Consider the following 27,319-nt stretch of genomic DNA (forward strand, 5'->3'; position numbering starts at 1 on the left):
AGACAATTTGTCTTACCGTGGACTGATGAACATCAAGGCTTTTAGAGATACCTTTGTAACCCTTTCCAGCTTCAAGCAAGTCAACAATTCTTAAACTTAGGTCTTCTGAGATCTCTTCTCTTTGAGGCATGGTTCACATCAGGCGATGCTTCTTTTGAATAGTACACTCAAATTTTGTGAGTGTTTTTATAGGGCAAGGCAGCTCTAACCAACATCTCCAATCTCTTCTCATTGATTGGACTCCAGGTTAGCTGACTCCTGACTCCAATTAGCTTTTGGAGAAGTCATTAGCCTAGGGGTTCACATACTTTTTCCAACCTACAGTACACTGTGAATGTGTAAATTATATATTCAATATACACATGAACAATACAATGTGTTATTAGTTTAAGCACACGATGTTTGTCCATTGTTGTGACTTAGATGAAGATCAGATCAAATTTGATGACCAATTTATGCAGAAATCTAGGTCATTCCAATGGGTTCGCATACTTTTCTGTATTCAAAAAGGTTTGTTATACTTCCACTGGTAAGCCATCCCGCCCTGGAGTTTTCCCGGACTTAAAGGCTTTAATTGCATCAATAAGTTCCTCCTCTGTAATCTATCCTTCACATGAGTCTTTCTGTATAGATGTTAATTTTACATTATTAATAGGAAAAAAATCCATACAGTTAGCTTCAGTTAGTGGAGATGGGGGAGACAAACGAAAACATTTTCTTAAAGTATTTTACTTCCTTTTTCCAAATATCGTTCAGTGAATCATGAGTGACTTCATAATTGGTAACAAGTTTCAATAAAACATTTTTTTTTGCATTTCTGTGTTGAAGATTGAAAGATAATTTGGTGCATTTCTCCCCATATTCCATCCAGTTAGCTTTATTTTTTATAATGTTTTACACTGGATCTTTCTTGAATAAGTTCCTTCCTTTATTTATCCTCTAACTTATTCTGTGCCTCTATGGTACAGTTTTTATTGCCATCTATTTTTACTGTCCTTCAGTTTCCTTTGTTAACATGGACTCTTTTGACCTAAATTGCTTTTGTTTTACAGATGAGTACTGAATTGCATTGCTTCTAAAGGCACATTTTAAGTGTCCCATACAATAAAGGGATCGGCTGTACCTATGTTATGTCTGAAAAAGTCAGAAATTCTTCTGTCCTAGTTAAAAACAAGTTATCATCCAGTAGGCTTCGATTAAATTTCCAATATCCTCGCCCATGTGGAAATTCTGTAAGAGAAATATATATACCATTTATTAAGCCTCCGCCATGTGTATCTCACTAGGTCAGGGTGTTTAAGCCTCCATATTCATGCATACATTCATGATTTCCTTAAGTGTCTGAGGGTGATAGTTTGTAGTGTCAAGTCTCGCTCACTGACTCGATTTCTTCTAGTTCTTTTTTCTTCTGTTCTTACAGTCATTTTTCTTGTTTTTCTCTCTCTCTCTCTCTCTCTCTCTCTCTCTCTCTCTCTCTCTAATCAGAATGAACAGTAAACATTACACTTACTAAAGTTTCAAAAGAATAGAGACATTTCAAATGTCATAGTATATTATAGTCCCTCCCTCCCTCCCTCCCTCCCTGCTCTGCTTGGCAGGGAGTCACAGACTCTGACCGTTTGTGACACTGCCTCCCTCGGGCAGTTCCAGGCACAGATGAGCATTGTATCTGACAGGCCAGCTTTGTCTTTGCAAGTCATTAGCAGTTTCTTGGCGGATTCTCCCTCCTCCCGCCACTGTCGCATAGCTGCCTCCTCCCCCCTTCCCTCTCATCATTTAAAAAATCTCCGTCCCCTCTTTATTCTCCACCTGTAGCCAGATCCACAGGGTAAAGAAGAGAGAGGGGGATACATGCGAGGGTGGTAGGGGGGCTCGGTTCTGTGATATGGAAGTGATTTTATATATTAAGTAAACGACAGTGGGGTGTGTGTGTGTGTGTGTGTGTAAACTCTGAGGAAATAAACTGTTATTGCCATGTGTGTGTGTGTGTGTGTCTAAGTTTGTGTGTGTGTGTAAACTCTGAGGAAATAAACTGTTATTGCCGTGTGTGTGTGTGTGTGTGTGTGTGTTCCCCATAAGAACTGTAAACAAACAAAAATTTGACCAGCTGGGAAGCAAATGCTATTTCTAGGGAGTTTAGTTAGTTTTAGGGTCAGGAGCTTGGATTAGATTTAGGGTTAGGTTTTTGGGTTAAGGTTAGGGTTAGTAATAAGGTTAGGGTAAGGGTAAGAGTATAGGCTATGGTTAGGGGTTAGGAAAAATAGGATTTTGAATGGGACTGAATTGTGTGTCCCCACAAGGTTAGCTGTACAAGACTGTGTGTGTGTGCATACATCTGCATGTGTGTGTCCATGCCTATATGTGTGTCCATGCCTTTTCACTGGATTTTCCTACATCTGGCAGGTATGTGAAGTGTGTGACTGCTCTGCTGACTGGGAATGCATGGATTGCAGAGAACCACAGTGCCTTCTAGTAGTCTAGTACTGTACTGCCTACTCTTACCACATCACCTGTGAACCTGTTGTGTTACATTAGCAGGAGGACATTGACTTGACAGGTTGCTGTTGAGGTAAAAGAGAATGGCAATAGACGTGTGTTTGCGTGCACATGCACTCTACTGTTTGTTACCATGGCTCGGTAGTATCACACCACCTGCCCTACGTACTTCTCGCTTGATGTCCAATGGCTTCACACTTTAGCCATTTATTAGGCTACAGAAATGGTATATGGACAGTGTATGGATGGACGATGGAGACTACTTTTTTGTTGTTGTTGCTGTCCTTTCATGATGATTAGCTAGCTAGGCTATTCAAAGTGGTGAGAGCAGAGCAGCGATTGAAACAGCTGATCTGATTCTAGGTGATGGTGATGCCGTGTGCCCAATGGTGTGTGTGTTTGTTCAGACAATCAATGCCACATCAGTACATGCCTGGAAAGCCCCAGGAAGCTGCTCTAATATTAGCCTCCCAGAGACAACCTCCTCTGTCCTCTCTCTCGCATCAAGTCTCAGTTAGGGGGGAAAATGTCAGAGAAAAGTAACCAAGTGTAAGGGAAAATTAAGAGAAGTTCACAGATTTTCTTTTACATTGGTGTTCACTCACTGCGTCCGTCCGTCTGTCCGTCTGTCCGTCTGTCTGTCTGTCATCTGCCAGTGGAGAGGGACACTGGACAACACATTCTGTCACCCCCGAGGGTTTGAAGGCGTAAAGTAGCTAGGCCTATGCATTTAACTGCTTTTTCAGTGTATGTGGATCTGTACGGTGTTACAGTTAAATCTTTCCCCCTAGAGGTGTTACAGTTAAACTGGTCCCCCAGGAGAGGAAGAGTTGTTTATCCAGGTGTGTGATAGTAATATTGCTATCACAATATTTGGATTGCTGTGTTGCTGGTGTTGTTGTTGTGGTGTGTTTTTTAGTAACTGGAGCCATCAGGTTTCTCTCAAATTGGCTGACGAAACAAAACCTGTACCAGCTGGAGAGGTATGAAAGGTAGAAAAGAGAACAAGCGTTCTGGAGCAAGATAAATAAAGGGAGGTGGTGAGAGAAGTGAAGCAGACCAAGGCAGTGAGAGGTTGCTGGAGCGAAGGTGCAGGTACTGTACCTCCCAGAGGCTACACCAGATGTTTCCTCTCCTCTACATCTCACTGCCCTGCTAGAACACTCACAGCCACCTTGGCTTTATATAGACGGGCTATAAAAAAACAGCCAGACTCCACCCAGTACAACCGATAAAACAATGGAACGATAACATCAGGTCTCGGTATGGACCTGCTTAGTGTTCGGAGCTAGACGTGTGTGTGTGTGTGTGTGTGTGTGTGTGTGTGTGTGTGTGTGTGTGTGTGTGTGTGTGTGTGTGTGTGTGCGTGGGGTAAGGGATGTTGCAAATACTCATATTCAAATGTAAAGTGTTGGGCTATGTGACTAGGTTGGCCTATAGGTGTGTGTGTCTGCGTATGCATATGACTGTCCACTCCCTTGAAGCTTGTCCTTGTTGAGGTCATGTGACACAGTGTGCTCCATCTACTTCTGATAGTGACGGAGGGCTTTTTGCATACCAGGCATGCCTTTTAACAGCTTCATGTAGGCCACAGTGCGCACACACACACTTTCCCTTCCTGTGTAGCATAACGCACTGCCATACGCACACATTCTCCAGTCCGCGTAGCACGATGTACAGTACACACACATTTGTCCAGCATTGTCCTAGAAGTACACAAACGTATACACACACATGCACACAAGAGTTTGCCCACCACCCAGCCACACACTGCTCATTCCATTCCCTTACGAGGTGAGCAACTTATTAAGGTACGCTGTTATTGCTGTGGATGGGGTTGTCTCACCTCTAACGTAAACAGGTAGCGTGTGAGTGTAAACACCTTGGCAGGCAGGGGCATTTCTGAGGAACGTGTCTGAGCTCTGAGTGGTGGAGTAGCCCAGCTAACGTCACTTACACCGGTCTACCTGGCCTTATTTAGAAGAGCTCTGGAGAGCCAGGCAAACACTACTAGGCTGAGGACAAAGATTGTCTATGTGTGGCTGTGGCTCATCTTAATGTTCATTGGGTAGGCCTATGTGGTTTAAAGGTTTTATCTCCAGGTACTAATAGTCTACAGCTTTTCTTGTATGAGAATTAGGCCTATGCTATGTCTTCTTCAGGTATTTCAGGTTAAACTTAAACACTTTATCAAACAGTTTTCTCATGTTCTGTAATGTTTTTGTATTCCTAACCTAAACAACAAGGATTCTTTCTTCAGTGAGAGGCCATTCATTTCCTGGAGTTATTGAAAAGTAGGGCCAGGACGATACCAGTATCGCGATACTCGTTGGTATCGTGGCACGAAGCAGATTTAACAGCCCCAGTGTTGGAAACAAACATCATTATGTTGTCATCCAGTGTCGTATTGATTTATTTTCCAAGCTATGGCACACTATTTTACATACAGCTAGTTTTTTAAAGGACCAAAAAAGTTTGTCTGCTTCGTGTTCTCAATTATGCCATGGAAGAAATATTGCAATACTGATATCGTCACAGCCCTATTGAAAAGCCTTTCTCCCATAGAGATATGGATAGAGCATTCATCTTTGTATCTGTACCGTTATAGCGTCTGTGACAGCATGGGCAGTGCCATTCTCCGGTTTGAAGTAGTCTATTTTCTTTTTTAAGATTGGCTGATCCCTCTGAGGACCTGGTTGGACATGACTAGAACAGGGTCACTATAGGAGAAATCAGGCAAGGAATTTGGAAGTCATACTCAGTTGACAACATTAAAATGGTGGAAGAAGAATTATCTCCATTAACCACCCTCCCTGATGTACAGTGCCTTGCAAAAGTATTCATCCCCCTTTGCTTTTTTCCTATTTTGTTGCATTACAACCTGTAATTGTATTTGGATTTCGTGTAATGGACATACGCAAATTGATGAAGTGAAATGAAAAAACATATACAGTGCCTTGCGAAAGTATTCGGCCCCCTTGAACTTTGCGACCTTTTGCCACATTTCAGGCTTCAAACATAAAGATATAAAACTGTATTTTTTTGTGAAGAATCAACAACAAGTGGGACACAATCATGAAGTGGAACGACATTTATTGGATATTTCAAACTTTTTTAACAAATCAAAAATTGAAAGATTGGGCGTGCAAAATTATTCAGCCCCTTTACTTTCAGTGCAGCAAACTCTCTCCAGAAGTTCAGTGAGGATCTCTGAATGATCCAATGTTGACCTAAATGACTAATGATGATACATACAATCCACCTGTGTGTAATCAAGTCTCCGTATAAATGCACCTGCACTGTGATAGTCTCAGAGGTCCATTAAAAGTGCAGAGAGCATCATGAAGAACAAGGAACACACCAGGCAGGTCCGCGATACTGTTGGGAAGAAGTTTAAAGCCGGATTTGGATACAAAAATATTTCCCAAGCTTTAAACATCCCAAGGAGCACTGTGCAAGCGATAATATTGAAATGGAAGGAGTATCAGACCACTGCAAATCTACCAAGACCTGGCCGTCCCTCTAAACTTTCAGCTCATACAAGGAGAAGACTGATCAGAGATGCAGCCAAGAAGCCCATGATCACTCTGGATGAACTGCAGAGATCTACAGCTGAAGTGGGAGACTCTGTCCATAGGACAACAACAACAGCTGATCACCCTGAACACACCATACCCACTGTCAAACATGGTGGTGGCAGCATCATGGTTTGGGCCTGCTTTTCTTCAGCAGGGACAGGGAAGATGGTTAAAATTAATGGGAAGATGGATGGAGCCAAATACAGGACCATTCTGGAAGAAAACCTGATGGAGTCTGCAAAAGACCTGAGACTGGGACGGAGATTTGTCTTCCAACAAGACAATGATCCAGAACATAAAGCAAAATCTACAATGGAATGGTTCAAAAATAAACATATCCAGGTGTTAGAATGGCCAAGTCAAAGTCCAGACCTGAATCCAATCGAGAATCTGTGGAAAGAACTGAAAACTGCTGTTCACAAATGCTCTCCATCCAACCTGTAATCACAGCAAGGGGGCTGAATAATTTTGCACGCCCAATTTTTCAGTTTTTGATTTGTTAAAAAAGTTTGAAATATCCAATAAATGTCGTTCCACTTCATGATTGTGTCCTACTTGTTGTTGATTCTTCACAAAAAAATACAGTTTTATATCTTTATGTTTGAAGCCTGAAATGTGGCAAAAGGTCGCAAAGTTCAAGGGGGCCGAATACTTTCGCAAGGCACTGTATGTATTCACCCGCTATTAATCTCCTAAATAAGATCTGGTGCAACCAATTACCTTCAGAAGTCACATAATTAGTTAAATAAAGTATAAGTGTCACATGATCTCAGTATATATACACCTGTTCCTAAAGGCCCCAGAGTCTGCACCACCACTAAGCAAGCAGCACCATGAAGACCAATGAGCTCTCCAAACAGGTCAGGGACAAAGTTGTGGAGAAGTACAGATCAGGGTTGGGTTATAAAAAAATATCCAAAACTTTGAACATCCAACGGAAAGAATATGACACCACAACAAACCTGCCAAGAGAGGGCTGCCCACTAAAACTCAGACCAGGCAAGAAGGCCATTAATCAGAGAGGCAACAAAGAGACCAAAGATAACCCTGAAGGAGCTGCAAAGCTCCACAGCGGACATTGGAGTACCTGTCCATAGGACCACTTTAAGCCGTACACTCCACAGAGCTGGGCTTTACAGAAAAGTGGCCAAAAAAAAGCCATTGCTTAAAGAAAAAAATAAGAAAACACATTTGGTGTTTGCCAGAAGGCATGTGGGAGACTCCCCAAACATGTGGAAGAAGGTACTCTGGTCAGATTATGCTTTTTGGCCATCAAGGAAAGCGCTATGTCTGGCGCAAACCCAAAACCTCTCATCACCCCGAGAACACCATCCCCACATTGAAGCATGGCGGTGGCAGCATCATGCTGTGGGGATGTTTTTCATCGGCAGAAACTGGTCAGAATTGAAGGAATGATGGATGGTGCTAAATACAGGCACATTCTTGAGTTGAAACCTGTTTCAGTCATCCAGAGATTTGAGACTGGGACAGATATTCATCTTCCAGCAGGACAATGACCCTAAGCATACTGCTAAAGCAACACTTGAGTGGTTTAAGGGGAAACATTTAAATGTCTTGGAGTGGTCTAGTCAAAGCCCAGACCTCAATCCAATTGAAAATCTGTGGTATAACTTAAAGCTTGCTTTACACCTTCGGAACCCATCCAACTTGAAGGAGCTGGAGCAGTTTTGCCTTGAAGAATGGGCAAAAATCCCAGTGGCGAGATGTGCCAAGCTTATAGACACACCCCAAGAGACTGTAATTGCTGCAAAAGGTGGCTCTACAAAGTATTGACTTTGTAGTGTGAATAGTTATGCACGCTTATTTCTTGTTTATTTCACAATATAAAATATTTTGCATCTTCAAAGTGGTAGGCATGTTGTGTTAATCAAATGATACAACCCCAACTTTCGCAAGACACTGTAGTGCAGTGTAGAGCCCTCAGCCTCAACACACTCTACCTGAAGATATACTGTAGGAGCATGTAACCTGTGGGGAGACTCATTAGCTTCCATGCTAAAGCTGATTAGCACCATTAAGATGACAAATCTTTTGTCTTCTCACTTGATGAATATGAGGAGCCCTCTGCTGCTTCTTAGATTTGAATGATTCACTGCTGAAACCCCCTTGGTGTTACTATTATGGCAACGGTGTTGTTTTTTCTCCTTTTTAGGGCTAATATTAAACTTAGAACAGTGATTCAGACTTGTATGATTCTTTCTGTGTTGTGTAGTCATGGAAAGATAGCCTGAGAGCAGTCATATCCAGCATCAGTTATCTCTGCTGAGTTGAGGGCTCTGATATGGCTGGGATAGCCTCTCTGTGGTGAAGTGGGTTAATGGGTGAATGTTAGGCTGAGAATATGCTAAGTCAGGGGTTCTCAAACTGGGGTCGCGGAGGTACTGCAGTGGTCCGCGGCCAGATAAAAAAGTAAAAAAACAGATTGAACACATTTTAGCCAAGGGATCCATGGAACATGTTTAGAGCGTGTTATTCAATATAATATTATTAATCTACAATATATGTTCTTAACCCTGGACAACATGGGCTTGGGAGGCTCACAGGGACATTTCTATCCACAGTACTCCACCAATTATACATTTTTCAACTACTTTGTGTATTCCCCCAAAATGTTTTTATTTTTTACATAAATGCACTGTAATTTAAGCTCTAAAAAGGATACGTTTTCTCTCTCCCTCATGATTTTTTTTTTTAGAAGTGCAGGATATTATCTGCAACAACAGAACGTCTCTCTGCCCCATGACAAAATGTTTAGAATTACAGATTTCCTTCAGAGGGCCCGAGACTTTGGCCCGGTTTGTCCGGTCATGCACTGCCAAAGTTATAGTAAAACTCCTTGTATGCTATTTCTATCTCACTCGAGTTGTGTTCTCATTGTGAGGGGGTCCCTGATGACACAGTAAGGGTCTCCTGCCCCAAAAAGTTTAAGAACCTCTGGGCTCAATAGCAGTAGTAATGCGTGGGTAAAATCACTGGGGAAGCCAAGCCAGAAAAAAAACGATAATTGCATTGTTTTGCTCTTCAACCTGTTAGTTCATATGCCTTGCGACCGTGATATTTTTTTTATTTGTATTATATAACCTTTATTCAACTAGGCAAGTCAGTTAAGAACACATTCTTGTTTTACAATGACGGCCTACCTATATATGCCTATGGCCGAGACAATAAGAAGACACAGTGGCAGAATAAATTCAACCACACCTTTTATTTCATCAAAAAAACATATTTTGCAAATAATGTCTGAGTGTTGGAGTGTACCCCTGGCTATCCATTTATTTTTAAACAATACAATAGTGCCGTCTGCTTTGCTAAATAACAGGAATCTTAAATGATTTATACTTTTACTTGATACGTAAATATATTTAAAACCAAATACTTTGACTTTTACTCAAGTATTATTTTACTGGCCTACTTTAAGGTATTAAGGTATCTGTACTTTTACTCAAGTATGACAATTGGGTACTTTTTCCAACGCTGCTAGCTAGCCACCGGAAGACAACAACACAACGGAATGCAACAATTCAAGTTGTTCGATGACATATTTTTTTGTGAACACAAATCCAAATCTGCTTCCCTTGACACTTTTCTTTTGGTGTGCCAGGACAGTTGAGCTCACTCAGTTTAGCTCAACGCTGATTGGTCTTTAAAAAAATATATATATATATATAAAATATATATAAAATATATAACATTTACCCCCTTTTTCTCCCCAATTTTGTGATATCCAATTGGTAGTTACAGTCTTGTCCCATCGCTGCAACTCCCGTACATACTCAGGAGAGGCTAAGGTTGAGAGGATAAGGACATCCTGGCCGCCCAAACCCTCCCCTAACCCGGAGGATTCTGGGCCAATTGTGCACCGCCTCATGGGTCTCCCGGACGCAGCCGGCTGCGACACAGCCCAGTATCGAACCAGGATCTGTAGTGACACAGTGGTCTAAGGGCTAGTTGCATCAATACAGATCCTGGTTCGATACCGGGAGGCGATTGGCTATTATTTTATACTTTTTTATCAAGGGAGGCCAAATGCATGCTGGCTTCCCATGCATTCAATGCTACGGGCAGGAACACTGTCATACTCTTTATGACCAGACCGCATCAGATAGATGTCCTACACTTATAGAGACAGAGGGGCGCTGTTTTGCTCGCTCGGATGCTTTCTTCGGTGGGATACAGTACGTTCATGTACATTCAAAATGATGAAAACACAGAGAGACAAAATAACTTTTTTTTTTTTTTTTTTTTTTTTTAATATATGAAACGATGCTTGACAACATTTGAATGTTTTTCACATTTAAAACTGCAAATTCGACATTTACATATGAATGTTTTTCACATTTAAAACTGCAAATTCGACTTTTACATATGAATGTTTTTCACATTTAAAACTGCAAATTCGACATTTACATATGCATGTTTTTCACATTTAAAACTGCAAATTCGACTTTTACAGATGAATGTTTTTCACATTTAAAACTGCAAATTCGACTTTTACATATGAATGTTTTTCACGTGTGAAAATGCAATTCCAGAGTTAGATTTTCACATGTGAAAGTTTGTAACATGTGAGGTGAACATGTTATTCTCCTAATGAAAAAAAGGTGATGTTAACATGTGAACTGTAAATGTAATACACGTGACAATAGTGAACAACTGTTTTTTGACGTGAACATTTCAGCTCAACATGTGAAAACAGCTATTTCACATGTTTTTTGTTTGTTTAGGTATGTAATAAAGTGGCATGGCGTTGAAAAGCAAGTGATAGACTGTTCAAGATAAAATATTGTAAACATCTTTAATCAATATGATTACATGTCAACCATGTGTTTGATGTATTTGATACCATTCCACTAATTCCGCTCCAGCCATTACCACAAACCCGTCCTCCCCAATTAAGGTGCCACCAACCTCCTGTGCTCAGAAGTCCCCTACAGATTCACTACCTATAATACATCTCTGCACTTCTATTTTAGTTAATCAGTTAATCTGACTATTCTTTCATCATTGATTTAATTTACTTATTTCAGCAATTTGAGTTTTTGTGTGTGTATAGTTGTCTAATGTTGGTGGGGGATATGATTCTGTTTCAATGTTACTCCTGAATCAATATGATAAATATACTTTTTTTTTTTCTTCACAAATCTGAGATTTACTTTGAAGTCCAAAGTGTAGGAATCCAGGTAAAATGTGTTATTGATATGGCGTCGTAGCAGGAAGATCAGAATACCGTGAACCAAAAGGTTTTGAGTTCAAATCCCAGGTGAGGACATGTTGAATAATAATTGCTGTATAAATAAACATACATACACAATAAAGTGACTGATCACACATGGCCATCAGAGGAGGCTGGTAAGAGGAGCTATAGGACAACGGGCTCATTTTAATGTCTAGACTGAAATGGTATCAAACACATCAAAACAACGTGTTTGACTCTGTTCCATTGATTCCCTTCCAGCCATGACAATGAGTCCAGTCCTCCTATAACTCCTCCCACCAGCCTCTAATGGCCATATTCACAATTCCTGGAACCTAGCTAAGCATTTGCATTGGTTTAGTCTCGCATTGCCACTCTTCCAAGTCTCATTCCTTCAGCAAATGTTTGATTTATTTTACCTTTATTGAACTAGACAAGTCAGTTAAGAACAAATTCTTATTTTCAATGACAGCCTAGGAACAGCGGGTTAACTGCCTTGTTCAGGGGCAGAACGACAGATTTGTACCTTGTCAGCTCGGGGATTTGCAACCTTCCGGGTTACTAGTCCAACGCTCTAACAACTAGGCCACCTGCCGTCCCAGCTATTGTAGCAAACGTGAGAAAGTCGGAAATCAAGGTTCATATTGGTTAAACCTATGTGTCTTTTTGTAGTGAGGTGAGAAGGTGCCTTTTACTAATAAAAAAATGTTTTGTCACTAACCGTTTAGGTGACCTTCCTGTCTAGTCCTATCTGGAGTGCATGGTTTTGTTTTAAATAACAGCACCGTTGCCTCAGTCAAATACAGGGCGTCTCACCTTGAGTCTGCATACTGGGTTTTGAATGGCACGGCTTTGTTTTAGTTTGGTTTGTTTCATTTTTGTGGGTTCCGTGAGGAAAGCAAAGTACCTTGCTCTGCAGCAGACTGTGACGGCGCTGGTTTGTTCTCTTCAGAGGGGGATGCCTGTGGTGTTTTCACCGTCCGTTGAATGCCTGGCAGCGCTGTTCTGTGAGTTGCTGTGCTGCGTGGCCTTTCTAAAATAAGTGGTGTACCTCAGTGTGTGTATGTGTGTGTGTATAAATGGTATACTTCAGCGAGAGGAGAGTGTAGCCTAGTGGGTTAAATATAGAAGTGGTGTGAAAGCTGCTCCAGCAGGATGTAGCCTGTCCAATCACACAAACTAAACACTGCAGCAAAGGATCCTGAACGAGTGGAAGTGATTCGTTTTGTAGAGAGCGAGAGGGAGAAAGCGCACACACACACACGCAGATCTGTCTCTTTAAGGCCCAAACACTGTGGAGGTGTTTTGGTTGGACATTCCAGGCATAGTTCAGACACCATAGTGCAGTATGTGTTGTGCTGTAGGTTGCATTCATCTAAAGACTTCCTTTACTCTTGGTTTCCATTTCTTGCACAGTATTTTCCAATAAGAACTGTTGTTCCACCACTGTTTCACCCCCATTCAGTGCCCACCCAACATCCACTCTAGAGAATGTCCTAGGTACAGTAGGTACTCCGATTGAACGTCCGTCACTGAGCTAAGAAGGTAGATCTGTGACATAACATCAGATCAGAATTTTTAAGTCTGTTGAAATGATCCTAGTATACGGAGGTTACAGGGGCTTGTGAGGGGGCCAATGAGGTGGTTAGGTCACAAAAGGATTGTCCCGCCCCGCTCCTGTTTCACAGGCTTTTATTGACTCAGCTTGGCATGTGTCAAAACAGGGTTTCTGAGTCCCAAAGGCGCATGGTACAGTGGGTGACAGTAGGTGTGGGCATTGGCTGGGCAGGGCTGCCATCGGCTAGGTTTTAAATATGCACTTCACAAAACAAAGCAGAGCAGGCCGAGGATATTCGGGGAAGAAAGGCTTGATCAGACTTGCCCTAGCCCCTTTACAGTGTACTACTTTTAGCCAGGGCCCATATAGCTCTGTCCATATTCCCTGTATGGTGTATTGTGCACCACACCGGGAATAGTGTGCCATTATTCGGGACACACAATTTAAAAGGGTTGGCCTGATACCTGACTGGTGGCTACTAAACCAGAGAGGAGCGGATGTGACTGTTGTGTAATGGTAGACCAGTCTAGAGACTAGTCAAGAGTTTTACTGACTGCTCTGTTCTGTTCTTAAAGAACAGGCTTTCATTCACACACCCATGTTAGGTGGCCTCTTCACCTCCTGCACTAGGTAGTTTGTGAGAAACACCAATGTATGCATTGGGACCAGAGAACTGGATGTCTTCCCAGATAAGCTGTGAAAATGTGGTTGACTTTTGGCTTAGGTTTACATCATCTGTATAGCCTAACTAGTTATTCTCAGTGGAACGTATTTCCTACTAGTTCTGTATTTGGCGATTTGGTTCTGGGTGCCAAGATGAATGTAAACATTTTCTTTGGTGTTCTAAGTTAAAGGGTGGTAGAGGTTTCTCCTCTCCTCAGATGAGTTGCAATAGAGTCCTGTTGTGTGTTGGTGTCTGTTAGCGTGCTAGTGCTAATGAACACAGCTGTCTAAACAGGTCAGGCTGACGGAGAGAGGAGAGGAGAGGAGGGACAGGGACCTCTGTTCTTGCTTTGTTTTCCCTAGGTGTTGCTTACCTACCGCTGTTAGAAACACACTATTGTGGCCCAGAGGAATTCACTCCCTATCCAGCTAATGGTCAGTGCTAAGCGCCACCCTTTTACTCTGTCAGTTCTGAGGTGACGCGAACAAACATGGCTGTGTCTAGTGAGGATTTATCATTTCGGAGGATTTTTTTCCCCCTCACTACCAGCAACCCCTTTCACTTTTATCTATCCATCAAACGACTTTGTGGTGGCTCTGGCTTGCCATTTGTCATTTCTCTGACACATCTAAATCCACTCTCAGTGATGCTCCTGTACGTGTTTTTATTGCTGACTTTAGCACCTATATCTCTGACTGTATGGCTCTTGTTTCAGATTGAAGAGTCACTCAGCACTGCGGCTACTACTCCAGCCAGAGGGTCTATACATCACCTGACTCAGCCTGACAGGAGTGTGGGGGTGGGGGTTGGGGAGATAAAGAGAGGGAGAACAGAGAGATGATAGACAGAGAGATGAGTCTCCTGATGATACTGTAGCTGTGGAATTCTGCAGATGCAGAGCCGTGTTGACCCTGGGAACACACTCCATATAATGGCCTCCCTCCATCCCTCTCTTCCTGAGCTGTGTGTGTGCCTATGGGGAGTCTCTGTGAATATCAACCATGTGTACTCTATGCAGAAAACGAACCCCCCCCCCCTTGATTCTCAGCTCTACATAACTATTCTTACAGAAGATCATTCCCCAGCCACAGGCTGCCGCATCTCCACATTATCATCATCCACCACTATGCTCCAGAAGGGGAGTAAGAGAGAGAGAGAGAGAGACAGAGAGAGATGGAGTGGGGTTAGGAAAGAGAGAACCACCAAATCAGCTTAATGTAAATGTGGGCGATAAAGCCAGAGAGTGTGGGCTGGGGAGAGAGTGTGTGGGGGTGGTTGTGTAGTGTGTGTGATGTGTGTGATCTGTGTTTTGGCGCTGCAGCGTGAGCCCACTGCTGACTGGGCGCCTCTCAGAGGAGAATTGATTTGGCCTGAGAGAGGCACAGTGCTGAGAGCTGGGGAAAAAGAGATGGAAAGAGAAAGTGAGAGATAGTGAGGGAGAGAGAGGGGGTGACCACAGGTGGAATAGAGAGAGAGAGAGGTGGAATATATATATATATATATATAGAGAGAGAGAGAGATGAAGAAACAGGTTGAAATGAAAAGAGACGAGAGGCAGTGTGAAGTATGATTACTCCCATGACTGTGAAGCTCAATAGCACGCACACTAGTGATGCACATGTAGACGTATAACCCGCAGTCCCCGCGGTTGTATCTGAGGTGCGGGTGGATTAAGGGTCATTAGCTATTGTGTGGAAGAAGGGCAGGTGTGTGGCGGTTGAATAAAGAACAAACAATACCTTAATAAATCTAAATGTATCATTCTTTTTTTTATTGTTATTATTTTAGGCTATCTGGCATTAGTGCATAAGCCTAAACTTTAGGGCCTAACCGTACGCGCACCAAAAGCTTTTTGGAATAGGCAGAAAAGTTAGTTGTTCCACGGAGGCAAAAGGGATAATGTCGGAGTTTAATTAAATCAGAGAAAAGCAGCGAAATAGATTTTTGACCAAAGGAGGGACAGAAAAGTAATGTTTGGGAATGTTTTGGTGAAGTGGTAAAAGAGAATGTTATGTGTGATGATTGTGAGGTGCTATACAAATTCAACAGTCACAAGACCGGGATTTCAAATAGGCCTATGGCACGTCAAGGGGACTGTAGCCTACTGTTCAGATCGGTTTAATGGAAACTGAAATCTGGACATAACCTCTCACATACCTTTAATATTTACTCCTTGAAACAGTGCAGTAATATCTAACAAGTAATCTAACAACTTCCTAGTACATACAAATCTAAAGGGGTGAATGAGAATATGTACATAGAAATATATGGATGAGCGATGGCCGAGTGGCATAGGCAAGGTGCAATAGATCGTATAAAATATAGTATATACATATGATATGAGTAATGTATGATATGTAAACATTATTAAAGTGGCATTGTTGAAAGTGACTAGTGATCCATTTATTATTAAAGTGGCCAGTAATTGGGCCTCAATGTAGGCAGCAGCCTCTCTGAGTTAGTGATCGCTGTTTAGCAGCCTGATGGCCTTGAGAGAGAAGCTGTTTGTCAGTGTCTCAGTCCCAGCTTTGATGCACCTGTACAGACCTCGCTTTCTGGAGGGTTGCAGTGTGAGCAGACAGTGGCTCGGGTGGTTGTTGTCCTTGATGATCTTTTTGGCCTTCCTGTTACATCGGGTGCTGTAGGGGTCATGGAGGGCAGGTAGTTTGCCCCCGGTGATGCGTTGTGCAGACCGCACCACCCTCTGGAGAGCCTTGTGGTTGAGGGCGGTGCAGTTGCCGTACCAGGCTGTGATACAGCCTGACAGGATGCTCTCGATTGTGCATCTGTAAAAGTTTGTCAGGGTTTTGGGTGACAAGCCAAATTTCTTCAGCCTCCTGAGGTTGAAGAGGCGCTATTCTGCCTTTTTCACAACACTGTCTGTGTGGGTGGACCATTTCAGTTTCTCTGATGTGTACGCCGAGGAATATAAAACTTATCACCTTCTCCACTCCGAGTGCCCTCACCTCCTCCCTGTAGGCTTTCTCGTCGTTGTTGGTAATCAAGCCCACTACTGTTGTGTCGTCTGCAAACTTGATGATTGAGTTGGAGGCGTGCATGGACACGCAGTCGTGGGTGAACAGGGAGTATGAGCTCTCCCCAGTGTTTAGGGTCAGCGAAGTAGAGATGTTGCTTGCTACCTCCACCACCTGGGGGCGGCCCTTCAGAAAGTCCAGGACCCAATTGCACAGGGCGGGGTTGAGACCAGTAGCTGTAGTCAATAAACAGCATTCTTACATAGGTATTCCTCTTGTCCAGAAGGGATAGGGCAGTGTGCAGTGTGATGACGATTGCATTTCATCGTCTGTGGACCTGTTGGGGCGGTATGCAAACTGAAGTGGGTTTAGGGTGGCCGTGATATGATCCTTGACTAGTCTCTCAAAGCACTTCATGTTGACATAAGTGAGTGCTACGTGGCGGTAGTCATTTATTTAAATTATCTTTGCCTTCTTGGGTACAGGAACAAAGGTGGCCATCTTGAAGTATGTGGGGACAACAGACTGGGATAGGGAGCGATTGAATATGTCTGTAAACACACCAGCCAGCTGGTCTGTGCATGCTCTGAGGACGCAGCTAGGGATGTCGTCTGGGCCAGCAGCCTTGCGAGGGTTAACATGTTTTACTCACGTCAGCCACGGAAGAGAAGGGGGGGGGCACTGTCCTTGTAGTGGGCCGCGACGGTGGCACTGTATTATCCTCAAAGCGGGCAAAGAAGGTGTTTAGTTTGTCTGGAAGTGTGACGTCGGTGTCCATGACGTGGCTGGTTTTCTTTTTGTAGTCTGTGATTTCCTGTAGACATAAGTCTCACGTCTGAGCCGTTAAATTGCAACTCTACTTTGTCCCTGTACCGGCATTTTGCTTGTTTGATTGCCTTGAGGAGGGAATAACTGCACTGTTTATATTCAGCCATATTTCCAGACTTCTATTCATGGTTAAATGCGGTGGTTCGCACTTTCAGTTTTGCGCAAATGCCGCCATCCATCCATGGTTTCATCATCAATATCAGCATCATTAAAGCTGATATTATTTTAACCACTTAAAATATGCATCCAAGCCGAACTGAAATCAGAAACATGTTGGTTTGTTTTCACAACTTTCTATTTCCTTACATCCATCATTTGAAAATGTTGCACGTAACACGTGTTTGTTTTGTTATTGCATTTTATTCCCGGTCCCTTAACACCTTTGCTCTGTGTAAGAAGCAGAGATGACAGAGATACCTTTACCGCTGTCAACTAGATTGAAGCATTCAATTCTATCGATTTATTACATTCTGGTGAGCAAGGGTTTATTTAGTCTTCTAGGGCAACATTTTATGAAAGATGAGAAACTGCATGTATCTAATTATAGACAAGTTGACTAACAAATAGCCTATCTAAATGTTAGAAATTATAAGCAGAAACATATCTAAATCAGGCAACAACAAAAAAAACTGCCTTTCCTGTAAAAAAAATATAAATTGACTGTAGCTTATAGAGCATTTTCTATATTAGCGGGTTAGGGTCAGGTGCGGGCCTCAGATTTTCACTTTATCACATATAGTCAGGTAGTTGCTGATAGATTATTAGCAATTGTGGGCGGGTGCGGGTGAACAAACAGCTGACCCGCGCACAACTAGCGCACTCGCAAGCAACCACACCCACCTGCTGTAGAGCATCAGTGTTATGTATGTCTCTAATAATCACTTCTGTAGACTGAGGCTCTCTTAGCGCTCTAACTGTAGCACACACACACACACACAAACACACACACACACACACACACAGAGAAATAGACTCTTACACATCTCACTCTGCCAGTAATAATGTAGAGGTAAAGATGTACACGTGGATGGGGGAGGGGAGAGTTCAAGGTTTAATATGGAGTCAGCCTTGGATTAGGTTATGTTGACTATAGGCTATTTATATAGGCCATTGGCTATTAGTAATCACATGAGTCTCAATATATGAATATTTCCCTTTACTGTACATCCGCTTATGGGTCTGAACACGTCATTACATATTTATAACCCATACATATCATATTCATAAGCCGTACATAACCATTTCACAGAGTGCTCTGTTCTCTTGCTGTATAATAGTATGTCAGTGTGCGATGCTAGGCTAGGCTAGCACATACCTTAGCATGCCACAGATAATTAGACTTTAGGCCACTTCCCTTATCTCCATTTCTACTGTGTAAACTAACACTGAAATGGAATGGAGGTCGCTGGCTATGGGCACCTCCAGGAGAAAAATACGGAATTTAGAGAGGTGGTTTGAGAAAAGCCGTCCTGTGTCGAGAAGATACCATTCAGGAGTGCTCTGTTTCCTTGGTTGTTAGTAATGACGTGCTTTGGCTTTAGCCTGCATTTGATTTGTTTGCATATTTTCGGTCTAGATTTGGCTAATCTGCAGGCATAATTGACTATATTCCAAGACTGGAGACTAAGGATGTTAATGGTTAACCGTTAATCGGTTAGCAACCTGAAAATACATTTGACCACCGGTCATGCTTATGGTTTATAGATTTTCATCTCTGTCACATTTGGAACTGCCGGCATTAGGCGCTCTGTTTAGAACTGTGTTTCCCCGCAAACTGCTTTTTGGCAAATGTTTGAAAAAAATAACGCTTCATTAGCTGCTTCATTACAGGAGTTGCATGTTCAATAATAGGCTATAGCCTTTTGCCTGTAAGACGGTAGGCTTGCCATTGTTGCATGTTTCCATTAAGCTCTTCATGAAAAATGTTCGGTCCGTGTATGCATGTACTGTATGTATCAGAGAGGAAGAGGCGAAGTGAGAGGTTTCACTCTCGCCAAAATATGTCCAATGCGTTTCTATGGGCTTATTTTGGGCCTAAGCTTGTTTCCTGCCTTCAGACGACTCCCAGTGTTAAGGCAGAAACATAAGCATCTCATCATTAAATGAAGATCTCTGATAGTATTTTCTGTTGGCCACGTCATTATACTGTTTGTAAAAAATGTAACCGGTTAATGATGGTCAGTTAGTTGGCAGCAAAATTGACCAAAATTTGCATCCCTACTGGGGACCATTCTCTCATCCAATACAGCACCTTCCATCTTCATTGTCTTAAATCACGTCTCATTTCTATCATATTAACGGTTGATAGACAGTGAAATGACCAAGCCCTCTCCTCTCTCTCTGCCCGCAGTAACCAACTACAGTAATGTAGTGAAGGCCCCAGGCTCAGATTCAGATGATGAGGACAAGCTGCACATCGTGGAGGAGGACGGGAGTCTGGCAGACGGGGCTGACTGTGACAGCAACGTACCCAGTGAAGATCACAACGGAGACCGCTGGGATGAAGGTGATGGTCTCACACACACACACACACACACACACACACACAGAGAGTGGGACATGCACGCACACAGATCTCCGTCTCTCTCTCTCCGTGTCTGTTTCTCTGTGTGCTTTTTGCTGAGCGTTTACTGATGTACCGATTTACTGATTTTTCCTTGTACTGAACTCAGTAAAGGTGATGTCAGTAAAGAATACCTAGTACCTTGACCGGGCTCTACCTACCGTGTAACTGTGATACAGTGAAATGAAACGGGTACTACAGGCTGCAGGAATCCTCGTATTTAAACAGGACAATGCCACAAGGGTAGAGACCTTCAGCTTTCCAAAATAGACCTGCCATGGTGAGAGCTTTATGTTGCCAGTGGGCATTGGAGTGCTGCACCGCGCTGTGACTGAACTAAGCTTACCTTACACACATACTCACATAAACAGTATATACACACGCACAAACCTACATATACACACACACACACACACACACACACACACGTGAAATTGACATCACCACGGGACGAGTCTGACGTCACGTCCCAAAACACAACAATGTGAGGTGTTATTAAAGGATGTTAACATTTCAACAGCTGTACCAAGGCAATCTCGCATAGAGAATTAGCTCGTGGTGTGTATATACAGTGCCTTACGAAAGTATTCGACCCCCTTGAACTTTGCGACCTTTTGCCACATTTCAGGCTTCAAACATAAAGATATAAAACTGTATTTTTTTGTGAAGAATCAACAGCAAGTGGGACACAATCATGAAGTGGAACAACATTTATTGGATATTTCAAACTTTTTTAACAAATCAAAAACTGAAAAATTGGGCGTGCAAAGAGTCCTTTAGGTGCCTTTTGGCAAACTCCAAGCGGGCTGTCATGTGCCTTTTACTGAGGAGTGGCTTCCGGAGTGCTGCAGAGATGGGAGAACCTTCCAGAAGGACAACCATCTCCACAGAGGAACTCTGGAGCTCTGTCAAAGTAACCATTGGGTAGTTGGTCACCTCCCTGACCAGGGCCCTTCTCCCCCTATTGTTCAGTTTGGCCAGGTAGCCACCTCTAGGAAGAGTCTTGGTTGTTCCAAACTTGTTCCATTTAAGAATGATGGAGGCCACTGTGTTCTTGGGGACCTTCAATGCTGCAGAAATGTTTTGGTACCCTTCCCCAGATCTGTGCCTCGCCACAATCCTGTCTCGGAGCTCTACGGACAAATCGACCTCATGGCTTGGTTTTTGCTCTCACATGCACTGTCAACTGTGGGACCTTATATAGACAGGTGTGTGCCTTTCCAAATCATGTCCAATCAATTGAATTTACCACAGATGGACTCCAATCAAGCTGTGGATACATCTCAATGGTGATCAATGGAAACAGGATGCACCTGAGCTCAATTTTGAGTCTCATAGCAAAAGGTCTGAATACTTATGTAAATAAGGTATTTTTTGATCTATTTTTTTTCAATACATTTCAAAAAATGTTTTAATACAATTTCTAAAAACCCGTTTTCGCATTGTTCATAATGGGATATTGTGTGTAGATTGAGGACATTTTTTGTATTTAAGCAATTTTAGAGTAAGGCTGTAACGAAATGAATACTTTCTGAATGCATTGTACGTGCAATGTAACAGGTCATTTGCAGGGCTGTTTGATTTGGATCGTTAATTATATTGTATGGACCTGGTTCAGTTTACCCAGTGTCTTAGCTATGGCATGTGCAGTGGGTGACATTTACTAAGTATGTTAGCTAGTGGATGACATGGAAGGGACAGGTTATTTGACACAGTGTGATCTGACAGAGTTGTGTTTAGATCATGGTGACTATGTATGTAAACAGACTTATAGGACAGAATGTTCTTCATGGCTAGATAGATGAGTTTGGTAATCAGCATAGCTGCCAATACAGAACAGAGTTGAGCATTTATTTTTGTGGACTGCCTGTGATGCAGACAGTTTCAAGCACTCAACAGCTGTCTCACACCTGACTGACATACTGTAGCCTACTCTGCAGACAGATCCTGCTGTCATTGACATCACTATTGTGCCATATCCACCCCTGTCTATCTGCATCGTCCCTCTTAAAGGGGAAGTTGGGGAGGAATACCATTGGTCTCTGAGAACATTAAACACTTCAAAAGCATGAGTTCTACTTAAATTGCCGAGGCTTTAGAAAGCTGGCTGCTGGCCAGATCCATGCCCGATCAGGCACATTCCTTCTCCCTTCCTCCTTTCTCCCTCCTAATTCTCTCTCTCTCTCTCTTTCCCTGCTCGTCCTCCACTCTCTCTCCTCGTCCCTCTCGCTTTCTCTTTTTCTCTCTCTCTCTCTAATAAACGCCAGCTCTGTGGGAATAAACCGATGAAACATAACGCAAGTCTCAGCCCTTTTCCTTTTAAAACAAACACACCTCCACACTCATCCTCCCTCTCTCTCTCTCTCTCTCTGTCCCCATTGCTTTTCTCTCTGGAAAACAGTTGTCGGTACTCCAGGTCGGCGTAACCATTGAAAGTTGCAGCCACCCACTCATCTTTCCCTTACCCTGGCTGCTTGTGGCGCTCGCTCAAATTAAAGCCTTGACGTGGTTTTCACTCTGCTGCAGTCCCCTCGCTCCCTCCCTCCGTTTTCCCCCTCTCTTCCTGAATCATTCCCCCTGATCATATGGTATCACTGGCCCCCTGCTCACTGTCATTACTCATTTAGTTCTAAATGAATATCCACTGTAGTACTGCCACAGCCCTTGGAGTAAAGCATTGCCTTTACCCACCACCTCAATGAAGAGGCCGGATGATTCTATGTACCAAGGAGAGGTGAAAAAAATGTATTGAGGTGGGATTTGTTCCATTACTGATTCATTAATGACAGTATTCTCTCTTCTCTTGTTCAGTTCAGAGTGAACGGGTAGGGAGGAGAGGAAAGGAGAATGTGTGGTTTAATACTTGGAAGTAGCCACTAATATATAGTCAGTGGAGGGAACTAATACAATGATCTCATGAAACCCAGGTTTAACTGACCTGCCTTATGGAAATATACAGAGTTCTTTCCACGCTGTAAGATTAGCGTGTTATTAGGCATGGCATGTGCTCACGTCATACGGTCGATACACGGTATGATGATTTCGTTTGAGTAAATTCCTTCTGTCTGGTCACTGCTGTTCACCTAATAGCTCGTCTGCAATGGGCCATGCGTTTCCCCTGAAGATGAGTCTCAATAAAACATTTGAATGCCCTAACTCAGGATAATAGCTACAGCAGGAGTCATGGGCATAGGGGAGCACATAATAAATTCCTGTAGGGCTTAAGTCATGATACTCTCAGTCAGTAAGTTAAGACACCATGGAAGGAAAGGAAAGGGAAACCGACATTGAGAGAGAGAGAGCACTGGGAAAGTTGTGTGGTGGATACTCAGGGACTGACTCTCTGATAATACTGAACTCAAGTTAAGTAAATCATCCCGAGCATAGATAAGATAAACCTCACATTCATCCCAGATCCCACTGGCTTGCATCCTGTTGTTTCAAGATTATTTTAACAGACTGGGTCTATCACTCACTGCTTATCTCAGAGACATGCTGGCTCCCCCTCTCCTCCCCCGATAGAAGACACCTAGTAGGGGCAGGATGCACGGCCACAGGAAGTAGGGGTCAAAGGTGAGTCCAGCTCACCCAGGACAGGAAATGCTGATGTGGTCGTCTTGTATAGTTAGGCTCATGGGACCCCTCGGTATCAGGTTACAGAGATAGTGTGTGGGTGTTCTGATGATTCTGGCCTTCTAGCGTAAGCTAGAATTGAACTCTTTATTTAAGCACAAAAAGGAAAGAGGAGTTTTATATCAAGGATCAAGGTTGCTATTCACATAATAAACAAGTAGTCCCTGAACAACGGCCACCATGGGGGAAAACAGCTGCCGTTCCCGATCTGCACTCATACAGCATAGCATAGATGTACATAGTTATTACTTATAAACATACGCTTAGGGTTCTCATACGCTTTTTGGGGTTCTCATATGCTTACAATGTTGATTTGATTATTGCTTGAACAGTCGCTAAGATCATATTTTTTTTGTATTTTTGCAAAATACCTATTTTGGATGCAGTAGTGGTTAGCTAGTATGCTAGTTAGTTAGCCAAAGGGCATTTATACTGGTCGAAGTGTTTCTAAAGTATAATGCAGTTGATTGGCAACGATGACACAAACATTATATTAAGCAGGAGTAGGCAGAAGATTCATACATGAGAATTCCCCCGCGGTGGGGATGTTTTAATACTGACTCAAATCAAATGTTTTGTCACATGTGCCGAATACAACAGGTGACCTTACCGTGAAATGCTTACTTACAAGCCCTTAACCAACAATGCAGTTCAAGAAATAGAGTTAAGAAAATATTTATTAAATAAACTAAAGTGCAAAATAAAAAGTAACACAATAAAATAACAATAGCGAGGCTATATACAGGGGGTACCGGTATCGAGTCAATGTGCGGGGGTACAGGTTAGCCGAGGTAATTTGTACATGTAGGTAAAGTGACTATGCATAGATAATAAACAGCGAGTAGCGGCAGTGTAAAAACAAATTGTTGGGCCATTCCTAGTATATAGGTCCTGGATGGTAGGAAGCTCACATTGAGGGAGAGGTTGTTGTCCTGGCACCACACTGCCAGGTCTCTAACATCCTCCCTATAGGCTGTCTCATCGTTGTGTCGTTAGCAAACTTGATGGTGTTGGAATCGTGCTTGGCCACGCAGTCGTGGGTGAAAAGGGAGTACAGGAGGGGACTAAGCACGCACCCCTGAGCCCCAGTGTTGAGGATCAGCATGGCAGATTTGTTGTTGCCTACCAGTTGCAGAGGGATGTGTTTTGTCCCAGGGTCCTTAGCTTCTTGATGAGCTTTGTGGGCACTATGGTGTTGAATGCTGAGCTGTAGTCAATGAAAAGCATCCTCACATAGGTGTTCCTTTTGTCCAGGTGGGAAAGGGCAGTGTGGCATGCGATTGAGATTGGGTCATCTGTGGATCTGTTGGGGCAGTATGCGAATTGGAATGGGTCTAGGGTTTCCAGGATGATGGTGTTGATGTAAGTGCTACAGGGCAGTAGTCTTTTAGGCAGGTTTCCTTCACTTTCTTGGGCACAGGGACTAAAGTGATCTATTTGGGGCGGCAGGGTAGCTTAGTGGTTAGAGCGTTGGACTAGTAACCGGAAGGTTGCAAATCCCCGAGCTGACAAGGTACAAATCTGTCGTTCTGCCCCTGAACAAGGCAGTTAACCCGCTGTTCCTAGGCTGTCATTGAAAATAAGAATTTATTCTTAACTGACTTGTCCAATAAAGGTAAAATAAATAAAACATTTGCTGAAGGAATGAGACTTGGAAGAGTGGCAATGCGAGACTAAACCAATGCAAATGCTTAGCTAGGTTCCAGGAATTGTGAATATGGCCATTAGAGGCTGGTGGGAGGAGTTATAGGAGGACTGGACTCATTGTCTTGGCTGGAAGGGAATCAATGGAACAGAGTCAAACACGTTGTTTTGATGTGTTTGGTACCATTTCAGTCTAGACATTAAAATGAGCCCGTTGTCCTATAGCTCCTCTTACCAGCCTCCTCTGATGGCCATGTGTGATCAGTCACTTTATGAACTCTCTATCAAGCCTCTTACCGTAACAAAATATTTCCCATGAAACCATGTGGTTTTGGAACACTTCACATGTGGATATTTTTCACATGAGATTACACAGGTGATGCCCTGCAAATATAAATGAGTCGTTAGGATGTCCCCGGAACGTCACACAGTCAGTGTTTTCAACTGATATATTTGACACACACAATTACATTGTGTATGTTTATTTATACAGCAATTATTATTCAACATGTCCTCACCTGGGATTTGAACTCAAAACCTTTTGGTTCACGGTATTCTGATCTTCCTGCTACGACGCCATATCAATAACACATTTTACCTGGATTCCTACACTTTGGACTTCAAAGTAAATCTCAGATTTGTGAAGAAAAAAAAAAGTATATTTATCATATTGATTCAGGAGTAACATTGAAACAGAATCATATCCCCCACCAACATTAGACAACTATACACACACAAAAACTCAAATTGCTGAAATAAGTCAATGAAATCAATGATGAAAGAATAGTCAGATTAACTGATTAACTAAAATAGAAGTGCAGATGGCACTCTTTGCTAAGTGCAGAGATGTATTATAGGTAGTGAATCTGTAGGGGACTTCTGAGCACAGGAGGTTGGTGGCACCTTAATTGGGGAGGACGGGTTTGTGGTAATGGCTGGAGCGGAATTAGTGGAATGGTATCAAATACATCAAACACATGGTTGACATGTGTTTGATGCCATTCCATTTGCACCGTCCTCCCCTCAGCAGCCTCCGCCGCTTCTAAACATTTTACAGACTTTGTGGCACAACAGAAAGTTCAGTCTAACACAAATTCAGAGATGTTGAGTTCAAATCCTAGGTGGGGTCATTTTAAAATATCAGGTCTATGTGATCACGTCAAATGTAATCATATTGATTAAAGATGTTTACAATATTTTATCTTGAACAGTGTATCACTTGCTTTTCAACGCCATGCCACTTTATTACATACCTAAACAAACAAAAAACATGTGAAATAGCTGTTTTCACATGTTGAGCTGAAATGTTCACGTCAAAAAACAGTTGTCCACTATGTTCACATGTATTACATTTACAGTATTACAACCACTGTTCCTAGGCCGTCATTGAAAATAAGAATTTGTTCTTAACTGACTTGCCTAGTTAAAGAAAGGTTTAAAAAATATATATTTATTTTTTGAAACATGTAGGTAATAAAGACTCGGTCAGGGAGAGGTTGAAAATGTCAGTGAAGACACTTGCCAGTTGGTCCCCGCATGCTCTGAGTACACGTCCTGGTAATCTGTCTGGCCCCGGGGCCTTGTGAATGTTGACCTGTTTAAAGGTCTTGCTCACATCAACTATGGAGAGCGTGATCACACAGTCATCCGTAACAGCTGGTGCTCTCATGCATGCTTCAGTGTTGCTTGCCTCAAAGTGAGCATAAAAGCCTTTTAGCTCGTCTGGTAGGCTCGCGTCATTGGGAAGCTCGCGGCTGGGTTTCCATTGTAGTCTGTAATAGTTTGCAAGCCCTGCCACAGACAATCACAAAATACATTTTTTATAAATCTTCTTTAGAGTCTAGTCAGATAACTCCAGAACCTGTCCAAGTTTTCCCACTCATGCTTCAGTGAGTTCACGTCCATGTGTCATGTTTGGCCATGTCGAAACATGCTGATAAACTGACTTTTCATAGACTGCCTGACTGGCTTTGACCCTTGTGGCCTTCAGCTCTTATTTACTGTAGCAGAGGTCTGAGACGGTGAATGGGGCCGTAACCGTAACAACCAGAGACCTGTAACACCTCAGTGCCGACCGCCAGAGCAACCCTATCTCACACACACACTCTACATTCAGTCTCCCGGGTTGGTGTGTGTGTTGGAGATGTAGGCTGTTACATCATTCT

The 27,319-nt window shown here is 42.7% G+C and overlaps 1 protein-coding gene across 3 annotated transcripts in view; it reads left to right on the forward strand.

Moving 5' to 3' along the window:
* LOC110490024 (zinc finger E-box-binding homeobox 1) overlaps positions 1-27,319 on the forward strand; it is a 90,756-nt gene that overhangs the window by 43,764 nt on the left and 19,673 nt on the right. For all 3 annotated transcript variants that reach the window (XM_021563110.3, XM_090199957.1, XM_036944311.2), the window contains exon 2: positions 19,665-19,820. In XM_021563110.3, coding sequence (XP_021418785.3) covers positions 19,665-19,820 — 156 coding nt within the window. The remainder of the gene's footprint in view (positions 1-19,664; positions 19,821-27,319) is intronic.

The sequence above is a fragment of the Oncorhynchus mykiss genome, chromosome 15 (assembly GCF_057628025.1).
Source record: "Oncorhynchus mykiss isolate SJ-2025 chromosome 15, ASM5762802v1, whole genome shotgun sequence".
NCBI classification, from domain to species: domain Eukaryota; kingdom Metazoa; phylum Chordata; class Actinopteri; order Salmoniformes; family Salmonidae; genus Oncorhynchus; species Oncorhynchus mykiss.